Raw genomic sequence first — 17,298 nt, 5'->3', positions numbered from 1 at the left:
ATAACTTTACTTCTTTTCTGCTCATTATTTCATTTTTTCTCTTGTATATCTTTTTTGACTTTAACCCCTTAATGGCGGGGCCTGATTTAGGGGAGGGCAGGCGGGGCTACTGCCCCGGGGCCTCCACAACAAAGGGGCCCCCACAATAAAATTTTTACAAACTATCCTAACTTTCATGGGTCGAAAATATCAGATATATACATATATATCAAAATATTCGGATATATATATATATCAAAGTATCGGATTTTTTCGAAAATATGATGATGTTTTCGAACCCTGATTAAGGGCCTCCACACTTCCGAATCCGGCCCTGCTTAATAATCTTATTACTTTCAAGAAAATTGTCAAAAAAGTGCCTACTTTTCTTTCAAGAAAACTATATAAAGGTGTTTATACAGTATACTTTTTCCCCCTACTTTTGGGATTTTTTTAACTTGATCTTTGTATGCTCTATTCAGGAAATATCATATGCACGAGAACTTCTAATACATTTGACGCAGCATTTGACCACAAGATACAGTAAAGCTACTTTACTATGTTGACTCGAAAGGCTGCTTAGATTTTTTTGGGGGAAGGAGGATCTCAGAAGTTAACCTAATATAATCATGTTGCCATTCACCTAGTAAACTCACCTTTTAAATACAGTAGGCGCCGCGTAATGTGATCACTTTGGGACAAATATAATTTGATAACAGTAACCAAAAAGAATCCAAGAGACACAAAATAATGATTTTTTTTCCAATTAAGGTGCATTTATTTTAGCAACCTCAAATAAAAATCACAGTGAGTGACTAAACGAAATGCACTTTCAAATTATTAATTATTAAATTAACAGTATGTAAATATCTGAATTATAAAAAGTTAAATCTAAATTATGCAATTTTTAATCACATAGTAGTGGGTGAAGTAAAGTATGACCATTTTCCCTGACATTCGTAAACCAGTTTCAAAGCACATTCAGCTTTTCCAGCATGGTTTTGCTTGTTGTTTAAATTTTAATTTAACTTTGCTTTGTTTTCATTCTCGACATAATTCTTTAATAGTATACAAAGCAATCGCAGCAATTCATCAATGCCGTGTCCAGTGACTGAATTTTTTTTAGGTGCAAAAGTGAGTTTTCTGTGGTCACTGAGGGCGAACTTTCTGTAGCTTTCCTAGAAAAATTTTGAACTGCTATTGAAAACCACAAAATGCTACACAAAAAGTTAGTCTTGTCAGGGTTTGCCTAGGTATTTCTGTTAATTGATGAACAATAACGGGGACAAAATTGAAACTTTATGAAAAAGTGATAACAATAAACGAAGACGCTGATTACAATATCCGACTTTTTTAACGTGTGTTAACATACAAGTGTTCCGGGACTTCGTGATTCTGATAACATTAAGCGAATGATAACATTAACCGTGATCACATTAAGCGGCGCCTACTGTATTGCATTGAGTAAGCATTTTAAAGTATTCCTCCTGAACTTCATTAAATAATGGAAGTAATAAGTTAAAATATCAAAAAATTTCAATTTCTTCTAAAGTGCAGTTTAAAATTAAAAAAAAAACTTACTTATGCCTGTGAATGAACACTGATTTTCTGGTACCGTCTCAGAAACCCATTATCCCTTCAAAGTGGTAATTTTGCCGACAAAAAGGTATTGTTAATGGTATTTGCCGGGGCAGTGGAGAAACCATTAAAAAAATGGCAAAACCTCTATCAGAAATATCGTTGATTTAAATTCTGTTCATTAAGAAATAACAATGATATAAATAATGTACTGCAAATACATATTATAGTTATCGATTTTAATATTGATTTGTAAATTCAAGAAATTCGCTTAATTTTGATTGCATTGATTTTAAATCTCCAGTACACCGTATCAAATAATTTTAAGTCCATTTCTTTCAATATTTAAAGAATTTAAAATTAGTAGATTTATTAATAATTGTGAAATTGTGTCAATTTAGTTTTTTATGCTATTAAATTTTGACTAAAAGTAGTTGAAAAATATTTTAAAATATTAGAACATTTTACCTTTCACTAAAGAAATTACACCTTCTTTTCCCTTTCTGAAGGAATATAAATCTAGACATTTTTACTCTCCTGCTTTAGTTCTCCGGCTTTTTGCCACCGGAGAAATTTCTCTGGACAGTCACAAAAAAAGTTTTGTGACCGTCAAGAGTTCAATTTTTATTTTCATCCTCACCTTAGTAGTGAAAATTTAGAAAACCTGCTGACTGTTAAACCAAAAGATATTTGTTGCACCAAAAAATTTTGACAATTTGTTTTTCAAAATTGCTAAGGCAACTTTTCTGGGGAAAAAATTTAATTTATTAACTTGTGTTCTTCACGACCATGTATGAAAGCTAATTATAATTGTTTTAACATCTTTCTGTTTCACGTTAAGTTTTTCTCTATAATCAATTGCTAGACTGAGGAAAGTTTCAAATAATGCTGTAAATATTCTTAAAAAAATAAAAAAACCTAAATCCGTGTTTTATTCTTCGTTTTTAAATTCGCAACTCCAACGAACTATAGGGGGCACTGCAGTCACTGTCTAATAGCCGACTTAAAAACTAAAACAAACGCATGTGGTAACGAAGAAAATGCTAAAAGTGTTGTGATTTTTGTTCGTATGTATGATATTTTTCGCTTTATTCATTTGAAAAGATTTTTCAAAGTCTTTTGGTTATTCTGACCCATAGAAAGAGATTAGAAACCAAAAAGTATTACGAAAGTAAAAAATTAATGCAGAACACACAGTAAGTTGTTCTGAAGCAGCCGTTTTCACAATGTTGAATTCGGAATTCATAAATTTTTGGTTCGCTTCGAACGGCATTTCATTTTGTACCGTTTTTTCTATACATTTGTACATATTAAGTTCAGTTTCGTGACATTTCCAGCATTTGTTGACATTTTTGTCACATAGTGCACATACGTGGCAGACTGTCAAGAGTAACGTTTAACACTAGATAATTTATTTCTATGACTATATGATTGGATATCCAAAGAAATCATGCATTTAATTCATTCGTCATGGAAATGATTTGCCTGATATGCGAAATCATGTCAAGATACATTATTCTTTCACACAATTTTAAAACCATAACCCTATAAACAGATTTTTGGCGAACTTTTATTTTTTATTGTTCAAATTCTTAACGTTCTTTCTGGATTTTTCAATCTGTTCTGCGATAAATATTTTCAAGAAAATTTATTTGCATACTGTCTATTTCAGTAGGATACTGTAGTAACAAAGGTTATTTAAATCATTTATGTGGAATTAGGTTAAGGAAAAGTGTCCAGTCAATGTTGTTAAGTTGGTTTTTTTTTTCATCGAATTGAAAAACTGATATTTATTCAAATTCACTCAGAACAAAATAAATTAAATGTGTACTCACAGTTTATATATGGTGGTAGTTTTCTTTTCAGTTGATTGACCATTATTTCTTTTTACTTATTGAATTCTGTAATCTTACTATCATTTTATTCCACTCATGATAAAAATTAAAAATGGTTTAACTAAAAACGCGAAATCTCGCCAAGGCTACTTTGCTCGCACAATACTAAAACTATAACTCTAAACAAATTTGGCAAAACTTTTGAGCTGAGAATAAAAGGAATAAAGTAAATTCTTTCTCGGTTAAACATTTTTCCTTTTGTTCTACGATAATAAATTCAAGAAAATATTTTGCATACTGTCCATTCCAACTAAATGCTGCTGTAAAATATGATTAGTTAAATTAATTTAAGATTAAAAAAAACTCATATTCTTACAAATTCATACAAAACAATATTGTTAATCCAGAGTTTTCTTGTTTACGCTTCCACCATTTAATACTTTTTAGAGGGAAATAATGAAAACTAACATTACTTTGAGGAGCTCGAACACTTTCTGTTGCTGAAAGCAATCCAAGACACATCGATTGCGTTAATAAATACTCAGAACAAACTGCCTGTGTTTACGTCAACAGACACACGTGGAACGCAATGTGGCAATGTTTTAGTTTCAGCGGCAGTTTTGTAAATCACCGCAAGGTAGCGTATTCGAGCGCTGGAGTTCCGAATTACCTCTGAAAAAACTGTTACTTAAAGATGTTATATCTTGTGGATAAACCTTTCTATAAATTATATCTAAGAAACATGAAAAATGATCAATTTTGTACTAGCACTCATATGATTCCATGGTAAGAAACAGTTCTGCTTTTACATTCTGTTTCTTCTGCTTGTCTGTACTAAAAGGTTGAAAAGCCTGTATATCTGAGGCAGGAAATCAAGAAGGACAGAAAAACCTCATGTATATCTCTAGTTCTATAAGTTAAGCATTTTTACATTATTAACAATTATGTTCCTGTCTGAAATAAAAACATTAAAATTTGTTTTTATGTTTGATAATTAAAAAAAAAAAACTTTTTTATTAAAAAAAAAAACTTTTAAAGCAAATTAAAATGTTATCAAAGCATAATGTTGAGAGGGGAAAAAAATAATAACTGCCTCTGTAAGTTTTCATCAAAATTCTATTTTTTTCCACTTTGGCGTGGACCTATTTTTTTCGTATAGAAAAACCACCTTTTTTTCTTTTTTATTATTTTCTCATTGTTTTTCCCACCCCTACTAACCCTGCCCTATTTATTGTCTGTGCACACACACTCCACTCAGTATAAAAACAGCAAATCCATCAGCATTGGAAAAAACAAGGATTACTCCCATCGGGCAATACGTTGAGGGTTAGTCAACCTGTAACAACATCCTTATTTCTCAAAATAATTATCCTGATTGGTATTTCTCATTGACCTTACTTAATGTTCTAATTTACATCATGGAAAAATTTAAATAGGATTAGTCTTGCTGAATGGGAATAGTTTTAAAATTAGCAATATCTCCTGGTTATTGTTAAATTTTCTTGTAATATTTTTTCTGTTTTATCTTAATATGAAATTTGAAAAGCAGAAAGATTTATTTTTCCTATTCTTGCGTGGTAAACGGATATGGAAAAAGAAACAAGTTTAATTTTGAAACAGAACAAGGTAGTCCAAGTTAGTCCAAGGTAGTCAAGGTTGGAATAAACATTAAACATTTCCTTATCAGGAAATGTTTAATGTTTATTCCAAATCTTGTTTGAATGGAGGATGAAGTTCTATAGCACAGACTAACAAGCAAGACAAACGTCTAGTTTGACGGTAGTAAATAGACTTATTGAGAAAGATTTTAACTTGCTTATTGTACTCTCACGTTAAATGTAACCTTTTCTTTTATCTTTGATGTTGAATATGAAAAATTTTTTAATTTCGTCATGAGAGATGAAATTTTTTGTTTCAATTCTGTTGAACCCCAAAAGGAAATGTGTTATGAAAAGCTTTAATTTGTTTTCGGTAAGATGTTTTATCTGTTACAAATAAGATTTTTAACAAGCTTTTTTTTTTTTTTTGCAATGCATAAAAAACATTAAAAATGATGTAATGAATAGTTAATGATAACTGAAATGTAAATTTTTTAAAGAAAATAAACCATACCATTTTAATTGTGTGAGTTCAGTTCAAATTATTTCAATTTAATTTAATTTTTTGAAGCTTTATATTGATTTTACACATTGGTAAATTTTCTTTCCAATTTCAGAGTCCTATACAATTTTGAAACACATCACAGCCATGCTTGTTATGAAGTTTGTTGGGGGCCTTGCTCGAAAGTTGTTTCTCCTGAAGGTAAAGCAAAACTTATGTTTGCTCTTAATTTAGCTTGCCATTTATGTACAAATTTTGTAATAATTTATTAGTATAAAACATCATTTGATCCAGTGAGAAGCAAGGGGATGTAAGTATACTTTTTAAAGTTTCGAGTAAAACAAGTGTAAAGTTCACATCCTAGGTAGACGAGTCAAAATTTTTAATTTTTCAAAAAAAATTTAAGCACTTAAAGTTTATTCAGTAAGTTACCGCCCTATAGCCAGGGCTAAGGCAGAAATACATGAAATACACTGACAGCTCAGTCAATTCCTGCCGAGGACTGCAGTTTTGTGCTTATTAGCACTCATCAGCCCGGCATAGGAACGTGACTGAGCTGGAGGTGGAAAACCAAACTTACTGTAGCTTACTGAATATACCTGCCTTGCCTTCAATCTTCGAGTTGAACCAAACCATTGCTTCAGTCACTCGTCTGGTCAGTGCTAATTCTGTATTAGCTACCAGTTTGTTTGGCATTCTTGGCTTCCTTAAGAGGTTTTCCACCTCCAGCTCAGTCACTTTTATGCCGAGCTGATGAGAGCTAATAAGCACGAAACTGCAGTCCTCGGCTGGAATGACTGAGCTGACGGTGTATTTCAGGTACTTACAAGTATGCTTCTCACTGCCTCATTTCTAATTTCTGTGGTTTTTGTGTTCAAAAAAAATTGTTATACTAATCATGCTTTATAATATCTTTTTCCTTCCTAACCGAAGCTTAATTTCTGGCAAAAGAAGTGTGGGAGCCCCATAGTTTTCAGAACTTATACGTAAATCAGGTGCCCACCTAGGAGTGTGTGCCACCAGACACAAAATTGCAAACAGGTGATAGAGATGAGCTTCTCTGAGCTCCTGTGTGGTTGTGGAGCAAGAGCGCTTTTTGACACTGGCCCTTGCAAATATTGTCGTCTCAGAGCAACTGTAAGACATCTCATCCCAGAAGCAACAGTAAAATGTTTTACTGTTGTTCTGAGATGACAATATATTAAATACTTTTCATTCCTTCCTTCTAGTTAACTGTGGAAATAAATATAAGTGTGTTCAAATATTATGTAAAAAAAATTTTTTTTTTAATGCTTGAAATTTATTTGAGCCGTGGCTCATGCTTATACATTTATCAGAAATCCAATTTGAACATTTAATTTCCAATTAAAATGTGCAGTTGAATTTAAATTTCTCAAATTTTTATTACTTTAAAAAGTTAACTGTACCTAAAATTTTTGTGTGAAAATTTCCTAATTTGTTTCTAAAATAGATTTAGTCTTCCTCAAAATATCTTTTAGGCGTGCCTTGTTTTCTTTATTCAAGGAAATGTTTTCAAACATTGGTTTCTTGTCTTTTTGATGTTATTATAAGTATTTTACTTGATGTGCTTTACATAAAATTAAATTGTAATAATGACTTAATATTAAGTATGTTAATGGTGTCCATGTTTTCACTCGGGCAAAATTGGCAAAATTAAAAAAAATTCTTGCTCATAATAATGTATTTAGAAATTTATAATACAGTAAAGCTTTTGGAACCGACCACCCCTGTTAGTAAGCAGTTTCCCACGGCTCGAAATTTTTGGCCTATGTGCATAAAATCAGCCCTGAACAGTGGTCACTCAAATCCCTCTGAGTAACAGTATAGTTGCCTGTCTGAGCAACTACACTGGCAAAAAAACAGGCAACTACTTTTTCACTTTTTTTTTTTTTTTTTTTTTGACCTGTAGCCTTTTGTTAAGTGAACAGCCGATGTTTTTCTATGTGTTTGAGACAGTATAATTTCCCTGTGCAAAGTATTAAATACTGCTTTTTTTGCAAAAACTAAGTATATATGCAGGATAGAATTATATCTATAACATCAATTAGTGGAAATATTTAGGTCAAAATTTTCTTATTTTCCTTAAATGTGTGTGTCTGATCAGGGGTGCCTGAGAATAAGGGCACACCCCTAAACATCACAAAGATCCCACCCCCCTAAAAGGGAAAAATACCCCACAAAACATCTAAAACCTCTAAAAATTTTAATGATGCAGTCTGTGCCATGCCCCCCCCCCCCCCCCAGGTGAGCACCCCTGGTGTAAGTGCTGCACCAACATATGTAAGTGCATGTAACAACCTCTTATGGTCGAAGAAAAACAACTTGTTCAAAATCTCAATATTTACAAAAAAAAAAAAATCACCAATCCAAAAATTGATTTAGCAATTAATAAAAGTCATGCCCCGCTCAAAATTAACTGCCAAATGGTGTTTAGACTAAAGTGATTTAGCAATTTTGTTTTCAGGCTAAAAAGATGATAGTATTCTCATTCATAAATCATTTAAATATCAGCATAAGATTATCTAAATTTACTTTTTGTTTTATGTTTTTAAAGGTATGGAAAAACAAGCAAATAAAAAAAAACAGTGAAAAACTACATAGCGACCACAAAGTACTGTATAAAAATAATAAATCCAATAGACCTTTTTTATATCTGCAGTTTCTATTGCAATATTTTTAAGTCTTCAACTTTAAAGTTATAATTTTTTTTAATTAACATTTTTGCAATGTTATTACCATTTTATGTTTTTTCTTTATTATAAGTTTGCATTTTAGTTGAGGTATTCAACCAGGCTTCAAATGTTGTTGACTGAGTCTAGAACGCAAATAATTTATATTCTTGCCATGTGTCAATCGCACATTCTGTACTTTTATGGAATTTGTAAAATATGGGAGCTGTGTGTTTTCTATATCCTCGCCTCAGAGCAACAGTAGGATACCTTAGTGTTATTTCTGGGATTAGATGTCTTAGTGTTGGTCTGAAGTGACGATATTTTCCGCAGCTTTTGTAACTAAAATAGACTCTCTATTTAACGACTTTCAAGGGACCACAAAAATTCGTCCTTAAGTGGATGCGTCCTTAAATAGAATGCTTTTAAAACTACAGTAGAGCATCCGGGACCGTGAAAAGTCATCTTTAAACAGAGAAAGTCGTTAAATAGAGAACCAACTGTAATCTCAACATCATTAGTTGATAACCAACAACTCTTTATTAACAGTTATTTTGAAATAATGGATGCGATTGTGTTACTTTTACTGTGCATAAGTTGTAGCCTTGCTACTGCAATCTCAAGTAAATAATTTCTGCCCTCTGCACATCCTTCAAAAGCATTATGTTTGAAACAATGCCCCCTTGATACTAAATGCCTAACGCATTTGCCTCAATAAGTGTACTTCTCCCAAATGCCTGCGCTGACTTCCGGTACACCTTTCAACGTTATCTGGTGGCAATACAAAGATGGAGATGGATCCAAACAATTCAAATCAATCTGTTAATTGGTCAATTTCAAAATTTAAATTTATGAATTAACCAATCATGCTCTTCGCTATTAATTTCTAATACCTTCAGATAGATGGCAGTGGCAGGTGTACCAAAATTTACTTATCCTCGTTCCCTCGATTTGGGATCACTTTTGCTCTATATTAAAAGCGACAGACATTTAGTATTAAGTGGGCGTTGGCATGAAATATCTTGTTTGATTCTTTTTATTTCTTAATTTCACAGGCAAAAGTACTGAAGACTTTTTCTTGTACTCTTGTGGTGGTGGAATCATTCATGTCAACAAGTTGAATGAGCCGAAGTCACCCGCTTTGGATTTTGATGAACTCAGTAATTTGGGTCCTGAATTGAGTGACTGCAAAAAGAATCATTGTCATATGTGTTGGAAGCAAGATTATTCATGCTTCGCAGTTGCAAGCTATAAAGGGTAAAGAAACAGACTTGTGTGTTTTATCGAGGATATTTTTTAAATTAGTGTGTACTGTCCGTTCTCTAAAGCAAAGACTAGCACTCAGAATCGATTCCATTTTAAAAAGGGGCGATAGGTTGAGCTTTTCGCTTGCACTTGCTATGTCTGTCATTTACGACGCAACTTTGGAAGAACTGCTGAATACATTATTTTGAGCCTTTTACTTCCACAGGGTTCGTACGCTCCTTCAAAACTCCTCCAATACTCCTTCATTCAGGAAATTTTTTGGAAGGGCCCTTCAAACTCCTTCATTTTAGTTCTAACTCCTTCAAAACTCTTTCTTTTTTAGTTCAAGGCTACATAATTTTCCTCTATGGCAGTAACATAAAATACTTCAATCAACAACTTAACATCACCACAAGGGAAAAAGTATAAGGATGATTTTGGTGTAGTAATTTCTTATATTTATATTTTTCATAAAGATGTGATTTACAAATTGAGCATAGAAGTCGTAAAAGTTGAAGGTGAAAGTATTATTAGAAGACTAAGACATTTCATAAGTGAAGTAAAACATGCTTATATGGTGCTTGGCTATTTTTTCAAGTTGTATGATTATTGCTTTTCCCTCCACCAAACTCTCAGCAGCAAAAGTCAGTTTGTTTAATTTTTTTTTTAATATTTAAAGATACATAAGAAGAAGTACTACATTAAGTGATTGTGTTAAAAAAAAATTAAGTAAATATTGTAAAAAGGGTCATCCACATCCACAAGTGATGTTAAGCCTTGAGGTAGAGACGGATTCAAGAAATTGTGACAAGGGGAAGGGAGAGGGTGACAAAAAGTGACTTCACTTAGTTATTATAATAATGTGAAATGTGACAAGAGGAGTAGTAAGGTGAAGTGTGACACTTTGTGACAAAGGGGAAGGCAGTCAAATGTATTGAAAACACAAAGTAACATCACTTAAGGTTAGCTCATTAGTACTCCTTCAAGATCTCATTTTACTCCTTCAAAACTCCTTCATTTTATTCCTGAAATTGAGTACGAACCCTGTTCCATGTTTCCCTCCCTATTTTGATAAGTTCGGAACAGACCTGAAAATTAAAAGGTCATTTGGTTCGCCTGTATATTTACAAATAATGGATGATGAATTTCTGGCCAATTGGCTATGTTCATTCGCTCTCCCATTCCACGTCATGATAACTTGGTAATTTACTCGTCCATCTTATGATAATTTTGCTCTAGAAAATGCTCTTAAAATTGGAAGAGAAAAAGAAAAAAAATGGAATTTTCCAAAAATCGCTTTGAGGTGCCCCATGCTACAAACTAACTTTGTACCAAATTTCAGGAAAATCGGCCGAACGGTCTAGGCGCTATGCCTTCACAGAGATCCAGTCAGAGAGATTTTCAGCTTTATTATCAGTAAAGATTAAGAAATACATAATTCATTGAAATATAACTTCAGTTGGCCAAAAAAGAAAATAATTGCATACCTTTAGTCTAATTTCCTCTTGTGTTTTATTTCCACAGTTTTGTTGACTTATATGACCCTCAGTTTTCCTTCCTGGGAAGGCTGATCACACCTGCAATGTCCATCGAATGTCTCAGCTGGCATCCAGAATCTACCTTGGCCTCTCCGGACTCATCTCCCTTGAAAATGTGGCTTGCTTGTGGAGGAAAATTTAACGATATTCATATTTATGACACTGCTGAAGTTATTGGTGGGTGGATCGCAATTGTAATAAAGTATAATTCTTTCAGCTATAAAGAATGTGCATAATGAAATATTAAGAAGGTTTTTTTTTTAATGTGTGTGCAAACTTTTTTCTTTTTCTTCCTCCCCTTTTTGTGAAATGCTATTCTATATTTGTCAAAATTAATATTGATAAGTCATCAGATTAGATTTCAAAGGCCCTAATATGTGACCAATTTGATGGAAATGATTTTAGAAAGAAACCTGGGCTCTTAGGAATATTGTTTTTGTTCTTAAAATATCAATGAATTATGAATGTAATTCTCCTGTACTCTCATAACTTTATCTACTTGTATTGGTTGATATTCGATAAAATATTCCTCAAAAATGCGTCAATGCTTTTAAGAGATTTAAGAATTGATTTGGTTCAGGAATTATACCCCTCCCCTTCTTAAAGAAAAATGGAAAAAATTTGAATTTGAAAATTATGATTTGCTTAAAAGAAGTTTGTGGAATTTTTTTTTTCCTTTCTGAATCAAAAGTTAGTAAATCAATTTCCATGAAAACATAAATATACTGGATATACTAGTTTGGAATAAAACAAAATATTACAAAAATGTTATAATAAAGAATTTTAGTCTCGTAAGGGTTCTTAACATAAAGTGTTGTGGATCTATTTTCCTGCTGGCAATTTATTGTTAACACTTGTTTACAAGACCTGAAAAATCATTTATATTATGCTTAATATATTGTGCTTTTACATTCAGAGATAATATTGTGTTTTTAGTTTTAAATCTTCTCATAAACTATTGTTATTTTCATTAAAGATAAAGGTGAAAAAGTAATGATGAGACCAACCAGGAAACTGACTGGGCACATGAGAAGTATCTTATCCCTAAGCTGGAGCATTCACATTGATGGATATTTGGCGTCTGGTTCCAGGGATGGCACGGCTCAAGTGAGTACATTGTGCCTATATGTGGGCATTGTCTGATCAAAAAAAAAATTATAAACTTTCAAAATTGCAAAGAATGTGATTCAATGAATAGACATTTCATTGTATGCAAACAAATGGGGACCTCAAAAGATTATTTTTATACTGGGATTTATCTTTGTATTATTTGATATTGCTGCATTGAGGTTTTACTGATAGCAAATTTTTTAATTCAGATTTGGAATGCTGTTCAAGGGACCTGCATTGCAAACTATCCCAACCATCGTGATCACGTAACGAGCGTCTTGTGGAATTCCCAGAATCCAGACATCATGATGTCAGGTGGCCTAGATTGCTGTTTGCGAGTGTGGAAGATATCTGAACAAACGGCAACCTCACCACCTTCTGCAGAAAAAAGTAAAGTATTTGCAAATTTAAATCTTTAATTTATAAAACATTATGTAACTAACACAGGTTTAGTGGTTTTTATCATATTAACCAAACCCTGCATACTAAATGTGAGGTGGTTCGCCCCATATTTAAGCAGTTCTGTTAGGAAAAACTAACTAAATTTCAGATCTAGGTGAACTTCACAAATGTGTCTTGAATAAACAATTTAAGAAACATTTAAGTAAATCCTTAACTAAGCTAAAAATTTACAATTGGTTAGAAAATTTTATTAAAGTTCTAAAATACATATTGAGCCCTAGAAAAGTTTATCCAGCAACTTGACAAACCGTTGCAGTAACATTTTGAAAAACAAACATTAAAACTTATACCATCCAAATACAGTAAACCTCTCTATAAGGGACCGGACAACTTGTCCCTTAAATAGAGGTGTCCCTTCTTCGGAGGTATTTTAGTTTATGCATGCAGTGTGTTAACTCGGTATAATTGTTTTATGAACTAATTATTATATTATTATTATTATTAACTGTTATTATTTTAGATTAAATATTTTTTATTTTTCATTCACAACTAAATATTCACATTTAATGATTTTTTTTAAAGTTTTTATTATTTCTTTAATTACAATTAAGTCAAAAATTTGGTATTTCCAAAGTTTTGCAGCATAAAGCAATTATTTTGAAGTAATTCAATGCATGAATTTGCTTCATGTCATGTAATTTACACTTACAATGCAAGACATTTTGAATTACAATTAGTGTTCACATTTCAATTTGTATATAAAAAGCTAGTCAGTTTTTGTGCCCTCTCCTTTGGCGCTGAGCCTACTTGAATAAGTATCTGGATGGGCAAATCATGCATGTAACTCTCAGCAAGACTTTTACAATATATACTTGTTTCTTTAACATGTGTTAATGTTAAACTCTCCTTAATTAATTTTTAGAGGAAAAATGAAACTTGAATTCTAGTAAATTCACTCTTTCTTATGGACTTGTACATAATTAATTGTAATTTTTTTCTCTGTGACTGCTCCTTAAATAGTGCCCCTTAATTAGAGGCAAATACATGGAGATCCCTATTTAAAGTGACTGGGACCAGAAAAAATGTCCCTTAAATAGAGGTGTCACTTATTCATAGTTGTCCTTTAAGGGAGGTTCTACTGTACATATCATAAGGTTTGCCAGTCCAATCTCATTGTCTTTTCATCTTGATATTCGGCACCAGAGCAGTATTTCAAACAAGTACATAGAAGGCCGGCCGGCCAAATTGGAAACATCAACTAGTAGACATCATTCCAGGATTTAGAAGAACTGTCATCTACAATGGAAGATTGCTTCCTTGAACACATGTTCTTGATCATGCTGTGACCAGTTTCAGCTTTAAGTAGCAGATCATGTGTTTTTGATTATTTATGTTAATTAAAGGTCATATCAATTCTAGGGTATAACAGACAATGGTACCACTACATGTTAGCATGTTTTTAAACAAATGTTCCTGCTCTTGCGCCAACCAGTTTGCACTTTGTTTGAGTAGCATAAATATGTTTAAGTTATTTATGTCAATTAAAAATGATGTCAACTGTATCAACTAAGGAAACTTGTAGTTGATAGTTCCACAGGTGCTTTCTTCCAAACATGTGCTAGATCATGTGCTTTTAGTAATGCATATTTTCCCACAAAACACAAAAATTGGAGAATGTCGACATTCACCGCTGACTAACCAGAACTATTCAGTCTTTTGCCATTGCCCTGCTATGTGAATGGGGACATTCATCAGTTTTCGGCCTGTCACAGTAACTTATACAGCATGATCACCATTGATATGAAAAAGCAAAGACCCAGTTTATAGTCGGAAATGGACACATCTATTAATTTACGGGGGTCACAGTTTGTTCGCTACAGGTATGCCCCTTTGCGTCTTAATTATTTTGACCCAGTTTTGTAAAAATAACAATTTGTTCGTGGCACTATTTTTTTTTTTAATGTAAACTATATTCAACCTCTATTCTCACTACAAAAATTAATTGATTTATTTTATTTACAACAAAATTTTAAACTTAACATTTTGCTTTTATATTTCTGGACGAAATGAAAACATATTATTTTCACTTTGTTGTTCCCATAGAAACTTTTTTCTTTCCCCTCATTTTGAACTTGGAGAACGCAATAAATTAATAAGGCCCCAGTGGCATTATAAAGCGTGTACATCAAAGTCCCGTCGAAATTTTCCCTTCTCCTCTGCATGATTCTCATTCAGATGGAGTCGTCCTAATTTGGCCGCTAGTCAGATTCCACATCTTCGGTGCTCAGACTGTATAGTATGTATTTGGGTTTATTTGCATCCTTAAAAGGTCATGTCAACTATATCAGTTAAAAGCTTTGTCAGAAAATAGTGCTAATATAGTTTTACTTGAACTTGTGCAATCATCCTCAGCATACATTATTGTTCTGAGATAATTGTTCATGCTTAAAATAATATTTACTTTTAAATATGATATATCTTGATGATATTTGATAAGGATTCCTAGTATAGTAAACCCTCGTTTTATGCAAGGGTTACATTCCGCAAAAATGCCTTGTAGATCAAAACCATGTAAATTGAGACTTAGGTTCCAAAGATTTTTAAAAAATTTAGTAGTTGATAAATGTATGATAAACTGAATGCGCGAATATTTTGATAACTATGTACAGCATTCATAGAGAAAATATTAATACACCTACTGTTTATAAAGTAGCTGGTTATGAGCCTTTGGGCAGTCATTACTTTTCACTGCATTTCTTTGTAGGGCATTATGCATCTTTGATTTCTCACTCCATTTCCATAATGGGACCTTCCTTCACTAACAGATCAAAAATATCATTTGCCATTTCCAAGCAGGGTTGTTGATTTAAATCAGCTTGATTTAAATCATAGTTAAATTCATGATTTAAATCAATTGATTTTTTTTAATCATTGATTTAAATCAAGTGATTTTTTTAAATCAAAATCCTTAATTAAAATCAGTTCATTTTATTTTTATAAATTAATTTTGCATTTTTAGAATGTGTTGCTCTAAATTTAACTACACTGCACTATACAATCTTAATTTCAACAGGCAAAACTACATAGATCCCTCTTGATGTGTGTGAAACAGATTTTCTTTCTTGCAATATTGCTTTTACTCCAAAATTACAGTTCAATTCAGTATAGAACCAAATAAAAATTTTCAGTTTTTCTCATACACCAACTCTGATATAATTAAGAAAAGTAATTGCTCAACATATACTTTTACACTAAAACGTACATGATGATGGAAACCATATTTGTAAGCAAAGCATAAAACAAAATCACTTCTTATCTTAAGTATTATAACATATTTATAAATCTTAAAAATGTATTGAATAGTTAGAGAACTTATCTTAGTTTGAAAAGTAATCTGAATAGATTCATCTATTGTATGAAATTTATTATGTTTATAAATGTAAAGTAATAAATAATTATGAATTTAATAAAAATAAAAAAAAAATCGTGAACTCTGATTTCAAGGGATCTCTCAAAACTTTCAATGTGAAAGTTTTTATCTATGTTATCAATTTCAGTATCCTCGGAGGTTTCGTCCTCCTTTGTCTCTTCGAAAAGCTCTTCTTCAGTAAGCTCTGATGTATGAGTCTTGTAACTTTGGTTTCAAAACTCCTTCTTTTTAGAAGTAATCACAAAAGTCCTCAGTGATCCAAGCTTGCTTATTAGTGAGCCAAAATACTGTTCATTGCATGTTGTCAGCCATCTCAAGGGTTTAGATTTTAGAGGAGGAGGAAATTTTCTCCGTTTGCAATGCTGCTTCTGTGTAAAATCAAGAATCATCCTCCTGAAGCAAAATAAAGACATCATATTTTAAACTGCATGTAATCTTATTTGCAAAGTTAACCACCTTAAAAAGAGTCTGCTGCACCTTCTGCATAAATTGATTAGTAGCCCACATAACTAATAAAGGTTTTTTTTTTTTTTTTTTTTGAAAGATTTTGTTCCAAACTCTTTTTTTTTTTTTTTTGCAGGCATACTGGTGAAGAAACATAAGCTATTCAGACCTAAGCCTAAAGTTTCTAATGTTGAAGAGAGCAGTGTTGCTGAAACTGCCTCTCAGAAGTCTTATGGAGAAACAACTAGCGAGGAAATTCATAAAAATAAGGTAATTGAGTTTTGTTATAAAACACAATTTATGCTCATTATTTGCAACTTTAACTGTATAACAACCGCTTCGCAAATGTATGTATTATTTATTGATTGTTTGCTTTATTTTTCAGATATTTTTTAATCAATACAGATAAAAATATGCATTCAAATACTTTTAAAAATTATTTACAAAACCTTTTTTTTTTTCAGCACAGCGACAATATTTTTACTTCTGATTTTGATGATCTGCTTGCTTTGCTTGCATTTTGTTTATACTTTGAACATGCTTTCAAATTAAGAAATAAATGGTCTGAAAAATGAATTATAAGCTACCTAAAATGGGAATTGTACTCAAAAATAAAGAATAATTTATCACAAAAATTAGGAAATTATTTCATGCATGCAGGGTTTGTACGGATCATGAAAATCCTGGGAAAAAGTAATTAAGTTTCAGATCTGGAAAAGTCATGGAAAGTCAATATTTTCATTAAAAGTCATGGAAATTTATTTAAAGTCATTGAAAAATTTCTTGGGTAGTAAGAAAGTAACAATAGCTAAAAGAGCGCTAGAAATATTCAGTGGTTTAGTAATATTGCATATAACTTGGAACACTCTCAAAAACAAATCCGAGTTTTGGAATCCAATTTCCAGGGTTCGCACGGGTCATGGAAATCCTGGAAAGTCATGGAAAAA

General features: G+C 32.0%; 1 protein-coding gene across 1 annotated transcript in view; it reads left to right on the top strand.

The window, feature by feature from the left end:
* Positions 1-17,298, top strand: part of LOC129216825 (uncharacterized) — a 78,633-nt gene that overhangs the window by 23,699 nt on the left and 37,636 nt on the right. The window contains exons 9-14 of the mRNA XM_054851042.1: positions 5,608-5,693; positions 9,238-9,439; positions 10,952-11,142; positions 11,942-12,072; positions 12,285-12,405; positions 16,488-16,621. Of these exons, the coding sequence (XP_054707017.1) occupies positions 5,608-5,693; positions 9,238-9,439; positions 10,952-11,142; positions 11,942-12,072; positions 12,285-12,405; positions 16,488-16,621 (865 nt within the window). The remainder of the gene's footprint in view (positions 1-5,607; positions 5,694-9,237; positions 9,440-10,951; positions 11,143-11,941; positions 12,073-12,284; positions 12,406-16,487; positions 16,622-17,298) is intronic.

This window comes from Uloborus diversus, chromosome 2 (genome assembly GCF_026930045.1).
Source record: "Uloborus diversus isolate 005 chromosome 2, Udiv.v.3.1, whole genome shotgun sequence".
NCBI classification, from domain to species: domain Eukaryota; kingdom Metazoa; phylum Arthropoda; class Arachnida; order Araneae; family Uloboridae; genus Uloborus; species Uloborus diversus.
This window is presented reverse-complemented; position numbering and strand designations above follow the sequence as displayed.